The sequence below is a fragment of the Halichoeres trimaculatus genome, unplaced genomic scaffold (genome assembly GCF_033239565.1).
Source record: "Halichoeres trimaculatus isolate MK-OKI-2021-1 unplaced genomic scaffold, fHalTri1.1 fHalTri1_scaffold_9, whole genome shotgun sequence".
In the NCBI taxonomy this organism is placed as follows: domain Eukaryota; kingdom Metazoa; phylum Chordata; class Actinopteri; order Labriformes; family Labridae; genus Halichoeres; species Halichoeres trimaculatus.
In genome coordinates, this window is record NW_027437188.1 from 17119110 (window position 1) to 17132097 (window position 12988).

The following is a 12988-nucleotide window of genomic DNA, read 5'->3' on the forward strand; positions in this document are numbered from 1 at the left end:
CTGCAGCCTTCAGGTGGATCTTATTCAGTTTGAAAAATACTTTAATAGCAGAGTATCAAACAGAATCACTAGCGTGCCTTCGGCGTATTTTGCTTTTATCTGAAGTCAGACTGTAATTGAACTACTGATCATAAAAACAACAAACTTGCCTATAAAAAATTATGACACCACCGATAAAATACCATGAGTATTTCTGGTGAAAAGATTCTTTGAGAGGTTCTTAGAGAAAAACATTAATGAAGCAACCACATGACAACTTTGACTGGTTATCAGATGGTATGCCATAGTTTTCCGCTCTTCGCTTACGGTCTCCTTTAAATGTACGATATAATCATGAAGAGATTCAAGTCTTTATCTTTGTTAATAACTTTCCCGGTTTCCTTTGAGCTGTTTTAACACAACACCCATTCTTACAGTACGGTCCCACACAAATGTTATGGTAACACTGTATTATGGGGGAGCATGAAGAGAGTTAACACACTCTATCGAGTTGACGAATGCCGCACATTAAGTCAGTGCTTGGTTGAGTCTGGCCTGGTAACTGCCTGGCCCAACGCCGCAGGGTCTCAGCCAAGTTCTGGCAAAGATTTTATGAGCATATGATTGCTTCATTTAAGATTCCTACACACACACACACACACACACACACACACACACACACACACACACACACACACACACACACACACACACACACACACACACACACACACACACACACACTAGACATTGGGGGAGTCTCGAACAGACAAAACCAAAAAAGCCTAGAAATCAAGACTAGCCACACAGACAACAAACCAATTGGGCCAAATAGATAAATGAATAAATAAACAACTTCTAAATAAATAAAAAAAATAAATGAATAAGTTAAAAAATATAAATTAATAAATGAATAAAAATAAAATTTAATGAATAAATTAATAAATAAATACATACATAAATAAATTAATAACAGTGATTACTACTATATTACATAAAGAAAAAAAGTAAAAGCGAGGGCTTTACTAAAACATGTACATTATGATTTAAAAGGAGATAATACATTTTATTTTTTTATTTTTTTATTTTTTCAAAAGAGGAGTATAGACAACAAACAATTATTCATTAGTAAAATTTTCCAGACAGGAGAGGACTGAAACATGGAACTTTTTTTTTTTTTTTTTTTTTTTTGCCAAACTTCCTTAATACAAGTAGATCTATCAAAAGAAGACTACTTAAACTTGAATAAGTACAAGGGATGAAAAACTGTTTCCAGTAATTAGGATAGTAAAAATAAATACCTTTGAAAAACCTGAACCTGGCTCCAAAGTCTTAATGGAGCTACCCATACAAGTCTACTAAACAGTCTACTGTACAGTGGTGCGTAACGAAAGCAAGCACAGCCCCATATAAAACTGGGAAGCCAGCATAATTCATAACCTGTAACATAAACTGTGTAACAAATCTGTTTCTGAAAGTAAAACGATGCCTGGAGTGATACAGGACTCTAACTCTAAGATGAACTTTTATGTTTATGAGATCGATGTGTGTGTTTTAAAATCTAGTTCAGACTCAACCCACAGACCTAAGCATTTAAATTTAACGACACTGTCATAGCATAGGCGATCATTATGTTTTAAAACCTTGTATTGAGGTTTGGAGTAGAGTTTTGGCACACAACAAACAGCATCCAATGAGTTCCACTTTCATTAAGTGAGCCAGCTTCATAAAAAAAAACATTTTCATCTTTTATTTCAAGTATTTTCAAATTTATCAACACACTTCAGCAAGAAACTAAAAGGTTTACATCTGTGCCCGATCTCTGTCACTGGAAGCACATCTAAAAGGAATCCTTTAATGGCTTGTGTTAAAGGGAAGAAGGACTGAAGCAAGCAAAACCTGTTTTTTGTTCCTTTGAGTGATGACCGTACTTGATACCTTTTCCGGTCAACAACACCTGACATTTTTAGATTAGGTTGTTTAGGAGAGTTTTTAACCTGTACAAATGTTTAACACATATACAAAAATCAATTAAAAAAAAAAAAAATCAGAGATGATTCTGATGGCTAGGGCCACCAAAAAATGACTGTATGATATTTCAGAATCAGAATCAAAAGCATTTCTAAATAATGTTGCGTGAAAATGAGAAGTAGATGCTGATTTGCTGTGTAAAGAAAAAAAAGAAGAAAGGAGGAGTGTACAGTGAAATGCACAATTTATTACACATAAGGAAACATGCATGGCAGTTTCCACAATCTTTCAAAATTAATTTTAAAGAGAGATTTGTGGTTAAGAAATTAATGAAGGATTAAACAAATACTTCATAACTACGTCAGCCTTAAAAATATCATAAATCAATCATTTGCCTGAACATCATCGCTGGATGCACTCATGACCTCTTCTCTGGAAGACTCTCATCAAATACGCTTTGTTTACTGACTTACTGACTTGAAGGATGATAAATGACAAAAGATAATTTGGCTGAGGACTCAGAGAAAACCTAGGTGAAATTTATATTGTCAGAGGTGTTTCATGGTAGCCAAGAAATGTGAAATGGGCACGTCTTACCTGCCATCTTATCAAACAAAGGGTATCGTTGTTGATACTGTAGCAGCTGCACTATTCATTTTCACAGCAGTCTGTACAGTGTCTATGGCTCTATATGCAAACTGACCATATATATATATATATATATATATATATATATATATATATATATATATATATATATATATATATATATATATAAAAATTGGAGTAATAATTCCAGTAATTAATCACTAAAATATTATATCATATGGCACATGTATAAAGTTAAAAAAAAAAAAAGACAGAATTCAGTGACTCTCACACCAAAACAAATATAACCTTTAGATCTGTCACTGAACATTAACCACTGCCATCTCAGGGATGTGTTATCGTGTGTGGTTATCACTTGAATCCTGGCCCCATCTTCTACCAGATTTCCACGAATACTATCTTATTATTTTTTTTTTTAGTTTAAAACCAGTGCAATGTTAATGATTAATCAGATTACAGAAGACTTACAGCCTGAAATAAAATAAATAAAATATATAATTATAAAATAAGAAAATGTGGTCTGACATAGCTGACTTATGATTATATTCAGATACACACACACTTTGACTTCATCTTTTCTATTTCTGTAAGACCTGTGCAACAGTTGCCCTTCTTAAAAAGTAAAACAGGCAGAAAGATGTTTTCACTGAACTAGTACAGATGCAGACACACCCCACTTCTCAAGTATCAAGTTTTCTTACTCTAAGTGCATCCGTTCTGGCTTGTGGCGAAGTGTCTGTCAAGCAGAGGAGAGGGTTTGTTGCCACAGTGGTGAAAAGGAAATCTCTCAACTTTCACTGAAACACTTAAACCTTCTGTGATCCAAAATTGAAAGAACTGTGATGCTGACCTACATCACACACACAGAAACACACGCACACAAAAAAACACACAGTGCAACAGAGGCAGCCTCAGAAACTCTGCTTGGCCATTATCTAGCTTTATATGACCTTGTCGCCATGGTTTGATTGCAGTTTTAATGAGCTTGGTCTTTGTCAAGGGGTGAGGTTACTGTTGCTGGAACCTAGGCCACGTGTCTGTCATCTCTGCTGGGATCAGATAACATTGGCCCATTTGTTGAATGTGCACTGATGTCAAACTTTGGGGCTTTAAAAAAGCAGCACTGAAAATGATCTAAACTGTTCTCATGCTTGCATTCATGCTGTCAGAGTCGGGTTTAATTGATGTTAGGAGTATACAGTAGACAATCGCTCAGTAGATATGATCACAAGGAATCAGTGACAGAAAGAACTTTGTTAAGATTTCTTTCTTTCTTTGTTTCTTTCTTTCTTTGGTCCTTTGTTTCTTTGTTTCTTTGTTTCGTTCTTTTTGTAGCAAAGCTAAGTTTCTGTCAGTAAAAGATTCATGTTTACTCACTCCTCATAACATCTATTCTAATCAACACATGAGGCTGCCAAAACAAAAAGTAAGGAAAAAAATATTTTTATCTGACCTTTTGCGTAAAGAAGCTGATATTGTGATATTGTTTATGAAAATTAAAAGCAAAACAATAACAAACAAACAATAAAATAAAACAAACAAAAACGTATTAGGCTCTGCAGACTATGCAGATCTCTGGTGGACCTTAGGGTCCGTCAGAAGCATCAACAAGATGTGCCACTAAGGGCCTGTTTTCTTTTCAGGAGCACAGTTGGTGCAGAAAGTCAGAATCCTCATTCTACCTCAGCAGCGACAGGACTGAAACATTAACCCCTCAGGTCAGGCCACACAGCTGTGAACCCTGTGGGACCTCCTGCTAAAGGATGGCAGAATCACAGGTACTGTTGTGCCTCTAGCGGTTTTGATTTATTCCAAATTTAGTAACCCTTAAATCAGCTTGCCTGTATTAACAAATGCATCTCACTGGATACTCATGAATATGTAAAATGATCTGTTTTTTCTCATGAGGGAGTATGTAAAAAGTTAGATACCACATGCAAACTTTTTCAGGCAAAATTAGAATAAAAACCAGTTGCTAGTTTAGGAAGCTAATGTGGAAAATGTAAAAGAAACAAATCTGGATTTGCTTATATAGAAACTTTTATGGTTCTGCTTTGATAAGCGTGCCATCACTTCTTTTCTGCCAGGTATATTTATTATCCCATCTTTTTTTAGATACAGTATTTTTCGTTTTAGTATCAGTTTTTCTTTCTGTTTTGATTTTCTTGGAACACAACCAAGCTTGCCCCCTCTGTTTAGTCTTGATGTTTGTTTCAGCTTACTGATTTGTGGCTGTCATGTGTAATATTAAAGTACAGAGTGAAAAAAGCTCAATATCAATGCTCTACCTATAAACTGTTAAAGGCAATGAGTAGGAGAACATATTTTTATATTTTTTCTTAGAGGAAGAGTTTTTTGTACATTCTTTTTTTTATAAACATAGCTGGCTGAGAGGGTTTATTTACTATCAGACAGGAGGTTTTAATGGCCTCAGGAGATTCACAGTAAGCATCTTGGCAGCTTCTAGCTCCAGAAATGGGATTTGAGACAGGATTTACACATTAAGCCTAGCCCTGATTGGTTTGTCAACAGTTAGTGTAGATTGTCCTTAACTTTTGTGCCCACTGTGATGATCATCACATCTAAGACTTTAGAGGATGTTTACCTTTCCCAGCAGGAGAGCAACACCTTCAGCTTGAGCACTACAGCTGCTGACCGGAGGCACAGCACGGAGGGGACCACCATGTCAGGGTCAGGAGGACGAGGGCCCATTGGCTCAGACCATTACCATCCATACCATCGACAGCTCAGTGATGGAGCAGCGTTGACTTCAGATTGTCTCAGACATTCCTCCTCTTCCTTCGGCTGTCTGCAGGACGAGTACCACCCTTGCTCACAAAGCTCAAGAGACAAGGCATCGACACCTTGGGACCAGTACAGCGGCAATGTTCAGGTTTCTAGACTGGTGGCACCATTATTTTGTCCTCACAGTTTCTATACCGTTAAAAAAACAACCTGGTTTTAAAAGGGAAGAATAGAGTATCTAAAAATCTGGATATTGTCTCAGAAGTTAGAGATCAAAATGAGGAAAGTAAGTTGGAATCTTAATGAGTCTGAAATACTCTCTGACAGCAGGCAGCGTTCAAAAAACAGTAAGTGTTAAAGAGTAAACAGTTTTATCTAATCTAGTGAAACCACCTACAGCAGTGTGTCAGACAGTTAGCAGTGATTAGCGCACGGAAAAGGAAATCTTGACCTTTTTTTAACGACTGTATTGTTGGATATCCAACAGCCCTGGAAACCCGGCAGTACCAGAAACTATATCATACTCAGATAGCTAACTATTGCTTAAAGTTTTAACCCCATATTCTCAGAGTATAGTTAATATTTTCAGCCAGATGGAATGTCAATTTTTTGTTACGGTAATTACAACTTATTTTTTCATCCTCCAATTGGACAAAAAATAATTTACTGTCACAGTATGACGCTAAAATAATTAACATATTATAAAATAATTGTGTGATATTTCCTTGGGCACACTCACAATTCCTTCAGCAAAAATACAGTTCCTTTAGCAAAGTACTACCAAGATGGTTACAAACAAATTTCTTTTTTTTTTCACTTATTTGCAGAGTTCATACACTGAGCTACCAGCTGTGGGACTAGTAGACCCTCCCTGTTTCCTGTCTCAGAGCTATCCATCCTTCAGCTCTTCGAACACTCTTCAACAGGTGAGGAGTTTGAGTTTAGTGCCCAACCAAAGAGAAATACTATTTGAAGTGTGTGTTTGTGTGTTGATTGTATGTGATAAACTCAGGGAAAGGAGCAGATGATTAGGCTAAGCCTTGCCGGTTCAGGGTATCACATTAAGCTTCAGTGTATAAGTAGAGTTACAGACCCAGGATTTGTCTCACAAGCAGTGGACTTAGGCAATGTGTTTGGAATAAAATGGGAAAATATTTTTGTGTGTGTTTTCCTCAGATCTCAACTCAGCTGCATCATAACAATGATCAATCCAGTGCCCCAAAATATTCCCTCCAAAGTTTCTCCAACCAGACTCACCAGGAGAGCCCCTCACAGTCTCTCTTCCCAAAGCCGATTTATTCATACAGGTAAACCTTACATCACAGTTTGTAGACTCTTTTTGTGGCAATTATTCATCTGAAACAGTCTGAAAAAGTAAACCCTGACATATCCATAAAATAATGATGTAAAAATATTTTTCTCATGACTCTAGCATCTTGATCTTCATGGCTCTGAGGAACAGTAAAACAGGAAGCCTGCCAGTCAGTGAGATCTACAGCTTCATGACTGAACACTTCCCGTATTTCAAGGTATCACAGTTTATGTTCCATGTGTCACAATCAAAATTTGGAGGAATCTATAAAAGAGCACTTTTGTTTATTTGTTTTTGTTTGTTACAGCTGTGGTAAGAACTACTAATCACAGGTAGCCATAATCTCCAGTACTACTTGGTTTAGTACTGACTTTACCACAAATACTTTTGAAAAGGATAGCATGCCAAAGAAAAAACAAACCTTGGAACAAAAGTTAAAGACATAATTTTTTATGTTATAGCAAATGTTAATCTGAGGCCACAAGTTTACTGAGGAGTGAGCTCACTTTCTCTGGTTTCACACAGTCAGACAGTTTGTAACCATAGACTGTAAAAAAATGAATGTCATCTTGCTCGGCTCTCCACATAAACTGCTCCCCCTGGTGGCTGGCTGCAGTATAGGTTGAAAAATCCGGCTCTCCAGCCATTCCAGATGAGCTGTAGTCAAACTTTAAAAACCTTATACTCCTCGTAGAAATGTTTCGATTGTGTCCGATGTTGTGGTGATTTGAAGATATCATTTGGCTGCCCTGTATTCAGGTCCTCTTTGTTATGAAAAGTTTCATTTTCATTAGTTATAAGAGGTTAAAAACAAGATTTTAAGTCACGTTTAATAATGATTGACAGCTGCCGTTCTTGTGTATTTTTTTTTCGGGGATCGTAAAATATGTCAGGAGGAAGAGTCAAGAAGTGATAAGACTTGTGAAAGAAGAAAATATATATATATATTTTTTAGTCACTCAGCTCCACTCAGATTCTCCCAGAATCCCTCATTGTCTCTACTGCGCAGACTCTGGCTGCAATTGCTGCCATTGGCTGCGCCTGTGACGGGGAAATTTTGGCTTCAAAACCATGCCACTTTGTTTAAGTCTTTGCTTAAAGCCACACTGTCCACTCTATATACAGTCTTTGTTTGTAACCAATGCCTTTGTGTCTTAATCATCACAGTGGATACATATCACTGAATGTACAAGAAAGGGATAACACAATATTTAGAGCTCCCCTAGTGGCTGACAGTAGTAAAAGTCATTAAAGCAGACAGAGGAATTAATGGGGAAACAAATTACAAGATTTATGTATTTTCCTCAAACATGCCATCTGGCACTGTTTTATGTTTATGGGTGTTCATTTTACAGATGATTTTTTATCATGTCATAAATGAAACATTTGTTGACAGAAGCTGCGTCTTTACTGGATTAGCAAAAACAAAGAAACCACAAGTGTCCACTTCAGATTAACACAAGAAAACTTTTATTTGTGAGCTGATTCAGCTAGAAGGGGGGATTAGCAGAAAGATTGCAGACCCTGGACTATTTTGAAGTTGCATCAACTGACTTATTTTGGCCTTTTCAGCTGTTTGCCATTTCATTTTTTTTCCCCAAGTCATTGAGATGACTCATGAGCTGCTTGTTTTAGGTTTTAATGAGGGTGCTTGATTTCTTTTCATTTCACAATTTATTTTACACAATTTTATTTATTTATGAGATGCAGCAGACTCTGTTATAGGTTGCTAATGAGTCCAGACATTTCACTCAGTCTGAAAAAGACTATGCCCAGAAGCATGCGTGTACATTTATATAGCCTTGGGTGAATGAGAATCTATTTGTATCCTTGCATTAGCTTTGTTTTAAATAATGAAGCAGAAAATTTGTTCTGCTTTTGGTCAGAGCACACCCTCAGTAAATCATTTTGCAGGTTTGTCACACCTGACTCTCATTCCTGAGTCTTAACGCTGGGCTTCCCTCCTCAGCTTGAAAGTTCACATTCAAATTTGTTGCACAAAAGTTACAATAAACCACATCAGTGTTGTAGCTGACACTAATTACTCTCCTAAAATCCCTCTGATGTCTGATGGTGCAATGAAAAAGCAGTGCGCTACACCTGCAGCCAGGTGACACGGGATCAGCTGGGTTAAACCTGTTGAGGCATGAGGCTGGCATGCAGACCAAAAAAAAGCAGGCTGTGTTATAAGTTTATGTTTATATGTGTCACAAGCAAGTAGTTTTTTTTAAACTGAAGGATAAAGCAAGGATAGAAACAGGAAAGTCACAGTATCGTTTATTGAGTGCCTGTGTCCCTCCACGATTTAATGCATTTTTCAAATTAGCAGGCCGCAGGGTTGAACCTCTGATTTCGTTGACACACGTTACTGTTCATTTTCCAAAGGATTCCAGCTATCTACACATCAAATAAATTCAGACCCACCTCTGGAAAGGGCTCAAAGACTTGCTGCCATTCATATTCAAGTAGGTGCTCTATAGATGGCTGCTTTCCAAACAGCTGCCTGTCACATTAAACCCAGGCTGCAGGGCCAAAAAAAGTACATGAGGCAGATGATTGGTGATACACCAAGGGGAGTCATATGACTCTGCAAAAGCCTTGATTTTTAAGACATTTCTGAATACTCCTGAATATTTTCAAGCACCATGCAGTTCATTTCAGTTCAGCTGGCACTTGCTTTGGCATGCAGATATCAAATATGCTTAACAGATGGTGGTAAAATTAATACACGTTTTCAGATTCCCTAAAGGGAAGGCAGAGATCCTGGTGTACCTGTGGATTTAAGTTACAACACAAACAGGACTGCTTAGTTTCTCATGAGGACCCATGGACACAGTGAGCTACAGATTTCTCAAAAACGGAAACATACATTTAGTTTGGTCAATAATTTGCACTTCAACAGATTCTGATGTTAATATTGTTTTCCAATTCATATTTATTTATTTATTTATTTATTTGTGTGTGTATGTGTTTGTGTGTGTGTGTGTGTATGTGTGTGTGTGTGTGTGTGTGTGTGTGTGTGTGTGTGTGTGTGTGTGTGTGTGTTCCTCATAAGACTTAACATGAGCCACATCATTCACCTGAAAAGTCCAGAGAAATGTCACATTTCAACACATTAAAAGAATAAAAAATCGCATCTGTATTATTGATGGGTTAAAAAAATACTTAATTTGTTTCTTGTGTTCAGATATTTATCTTTGCTTAAGAAACTTGACAAATGAACGGATCTTACCCCATTTACAGATATGCTAAAAAGCCATTCAGGAGACATTTTCCTTCACATAACTCGTAATTACTCATATCTAGTCCAATACAGCAGTGGTTCCCAACCTTTGTTGTCTTGTGTATCCCCTGATCCTTTTTGTCATGCTATGACTGCTATCACCCTCATACGTGTTGATGATTCTTCAAAAGTGGAACTTAAAACAACTGATTTTTAAATGAAAAGCATTTTATTTTATCTTTTTAATGTAAAAATTTCATTCTCTGGCATTTTTGATTAAACGGTTATGGTTATGATGTCAGACCAGGAAATGGAAGAGCTGCTTTCAGATCAGACTGGCTGTTTTCCACACCACCTACATACTACATATGAATGTAGGATGTAGTCGGCTCTACATACTACCTACTGCTTTTGCATGTACTATGTAGTATGACTTTTCTGTTGGGTCTGTTTTTGAGTATACTACTCTAGTTTCCAGTCTCGGAAGGTGGAGCTACAGATAATGTTGATTTTTTTTTGGCCTTAATATAAATATACAAAACAAGCTGTGGGCAGATCTCAGCATTTAGTTATTTTATTAATCACATCATAGCAGAATCATCATTCTGGATTTCTAATCTAAAACCAAAATTTATATCACTGACTGAAAATAAATCTGGATTTTTATTTTTACAGCTGATGAAAAAAAACACTTCCATAAAATCCACATTTGGTTAAAAAAAGGAGTAATTCGTCTTTTATATGGGCTTTAATGAATTTGTAGAAGTAAAAACCTCTTTTACAACCAGAAGTGACGATTTACAGGTGTTTCTTTCTCATCACTTCACTTCTATCTCACGGACCGTATAACGTTAGTGTTGTTGTGTTGTAGTTATAATGCTGACTCATTCCAGTAGATGGCGGTAATTCACCGAAACCTGCCACCTGTATTGACAAACAGCGTCAGCGCCGTGCATTGTAGGAAACGGTACCCCAGGTAGACTGGTCCGTTGCATACTGAGAAATGTCCCTGGATCAGTAGGACATCCAGGGATTTTTGGCATACTGCAGATTTTTGAAGTTTTGCATACTGACTACTATGTACTAATTTTCGGCCAAACTAGTAGGCACTGCTAGTGTAGTAGGTGGTTTGGAAAACAGTCACTGTTTTACCTCTATCTATCCCCTAACACCTACCTCTGCTTTCAGACAGCTCCTGATGGATGGAAGAACTCTGTGCGCCACAACCTCTCCCTGAACAAGTGCTTTGTCAAGGTGGAGAACAAAAACGGGAACTCATCCCGTAAAGGCTGTCTGTGGGCTCTCAATCCAGCCAAGGTGGAGAAAATGCAGGAAGAGCTGCACAAGTGGCGTCGCAAAGACCCCGTCACTGTTCGCAGGAGCATGGCAAAACCAGGTGAGTCCCCTAAACCTGGACAGTTATTACACGGTGCTTTAATTCTTCTGAGCTGAGCAGGAGTTTCAGTACTACTTGACTCATTGAGACTGTATTTGTTACCCAAAATGTTACCTACAGAAGACCTTGACCGTCTGCTTGGTGAGAGACCTGAAAAGTTCAGGTCACTGCCACCTTACACCAATGCATCTTTGATACCCAGAGGCCCCCCTGCTACCTACAGCATCAACTCATTATCCCAGCTTCAACCTTCCTGCCTACCTGCTCCACATTTACAGTATGCAAACAACCAACTGCAGCAGCCGTGCTACCAGACCCCTGGTTCGGCTCATCTTAGTAAGTCATTCCCCCTGTACTCACCCTGTGGACAGCAGGCAGCCACTGGAAGTCTGAACTCACCTGTGGCCCCAAAGATGCCACCTGTTTACAGTGCCGCCCAGCAAGCTGATTACACCGCTGGTCCCAGGAGCATGCAAGAATTTCTGCTGGAGGGAGACGCCAGTTACGACATTGACACACTCGACCCAAGTCTGGTTGACCTTCAGCTGCAAGGTATGAGAGTTCAGTTAATATATATGCTTGAAAGACAAAGAACAGGAGACGTTTGGTGATCAAAGCAAATGTGTCTCCTGGAGTGATGACAGTCATAAAAACTAAGCTTTTATTGAGAATTAATCATGTGTTAATAAGCTGTGTTTGTCTTTGTTGCACTCCTGGGAAATGCGGATATTTTGTCATGAAAAGACAGGTGTGCCCATGAATGACTAAGCTTCATTTAGGTGTCCAAATGAGTTATTACTTTGTGTCTTGAGCCAACATGTCAGTAACTCCTGTAGTTGCAGCAACACTGTTGTGTGCCGTTGGACAATAATAGCTTTCCAAAAACCACTAAATAACTCTTCCATTTCTCAGGTAACCTGTGGGAGGAGTTGAGAGAAGAAAGTCTGGTATCAGACGCCCAAGTAACTACCACAACCCCGTCACTGACCTCCGCCCTGCGGGAGGAGCACGTCCACAGAAGCTGCTTACTGATCACTCCTCCTCCTGTCAGTGAGGCAGTTGTCTGTCAGCACAAAGCAGGGTATGAGGATGGAAACGCAGCAGGGGGACGGCAGGCAGAGCAGCATAGCTGTTTGAACGGACTCCATCCTGGAGCTTGTTCAGGGATGGAGACCCTGACAGGGTATCTGACCTCTCCTTGCACCACACCAATCTCCCTAATGTAGGGATTGTTTTTTTTTTCTGTTTAACTGAAATTGAGTTGATGCAGGCAGCTCAATGCCACAGTATTAGCTTGGTGGTCGTTCAACCTTGTTTTCCACTGTGGGGCAGACTGCTGGGGGAATGGGGTTTCACAGTTTGCATCCACTCTGAAAACCTTGTACAGATGATGAAATAAGAGTTCTCATTGATTAATCCATAACACTTTCAAAACATCTTCTTCCCCTAGTTTTTTTTTTTTTCTGTTAAGATGCTATGAGGAGGATCTGTTCTAATTGGCCTTGCTGCCTTCTGGCCCAGAGTCTCACTAACACTATCTTAACGGCAGTGTGTGTTTGTTTCAGAATTAAAAGGAGATTGGATGGAAACAAATTTTCTTTCTTCAAGACAACTTTGTACCAGATATAACGCCCCAAGCTTAAGTCTTTATCAGTACAGTTATGTATGATACAGTTTGAAACATGTTTATAGGCAAACATTGCAGTAGCCGGCTATATGTAGCGCTATCGTCAAACCAGTGCTCTGATGTATC

General features: G+C 38.4%; 1 protein-coding gene across 1 annotated transcript; it reads left to right on the plus strand.

Moving 5' to 3' along the window:
• Positions 1-5128: 5128 nt before the first annotated feature.
• Positions 5129-12461, plus strand: foxn1 (forkhead box N1). The gene is made up of 7 exons (XM_074679532.1): positions 5129-5452; positions 6132-6230; positions 6481-6611; positions 6737-6833; positions 11028-11235; positions 11356-11787; positions 12148-12461. Exons 1-7 carry the CDS (start codon positions 5129-5131, stop codon positions 12459-12461), a joined length of 1605 nt encoding a protein of 534 aa, XP_074535633.1.
• The last annotated feature ends 527 nt before the right edge of the window (positions 12462-12988 follow it).

Excerpts from the sequence above, each read along its gene's own strand:
- foxn1 (XM_074679532.1), top strand. The coding sequence starts at position 5,129 with ATGATCATCACATCTAAGACTTTAGAGGATGTTTACCTTTCCCAGCAG. Across the intron at positions 6,231-6,480 it reads CTTCGAACACTCTTCAACAG|ATCTCAACTCAGCTGCATCA; the intron begins GTGAGGAGTTTG and ends TGTTTTCCTCAG. Across the intron at positions 11,236-11,355 it reads CAGGAGCATGGCAAAACCAG|AAGACCTTGACCGTCTGCTT; the intron begins GTGAGTCCCCTA and ends TGTTACCTACAG.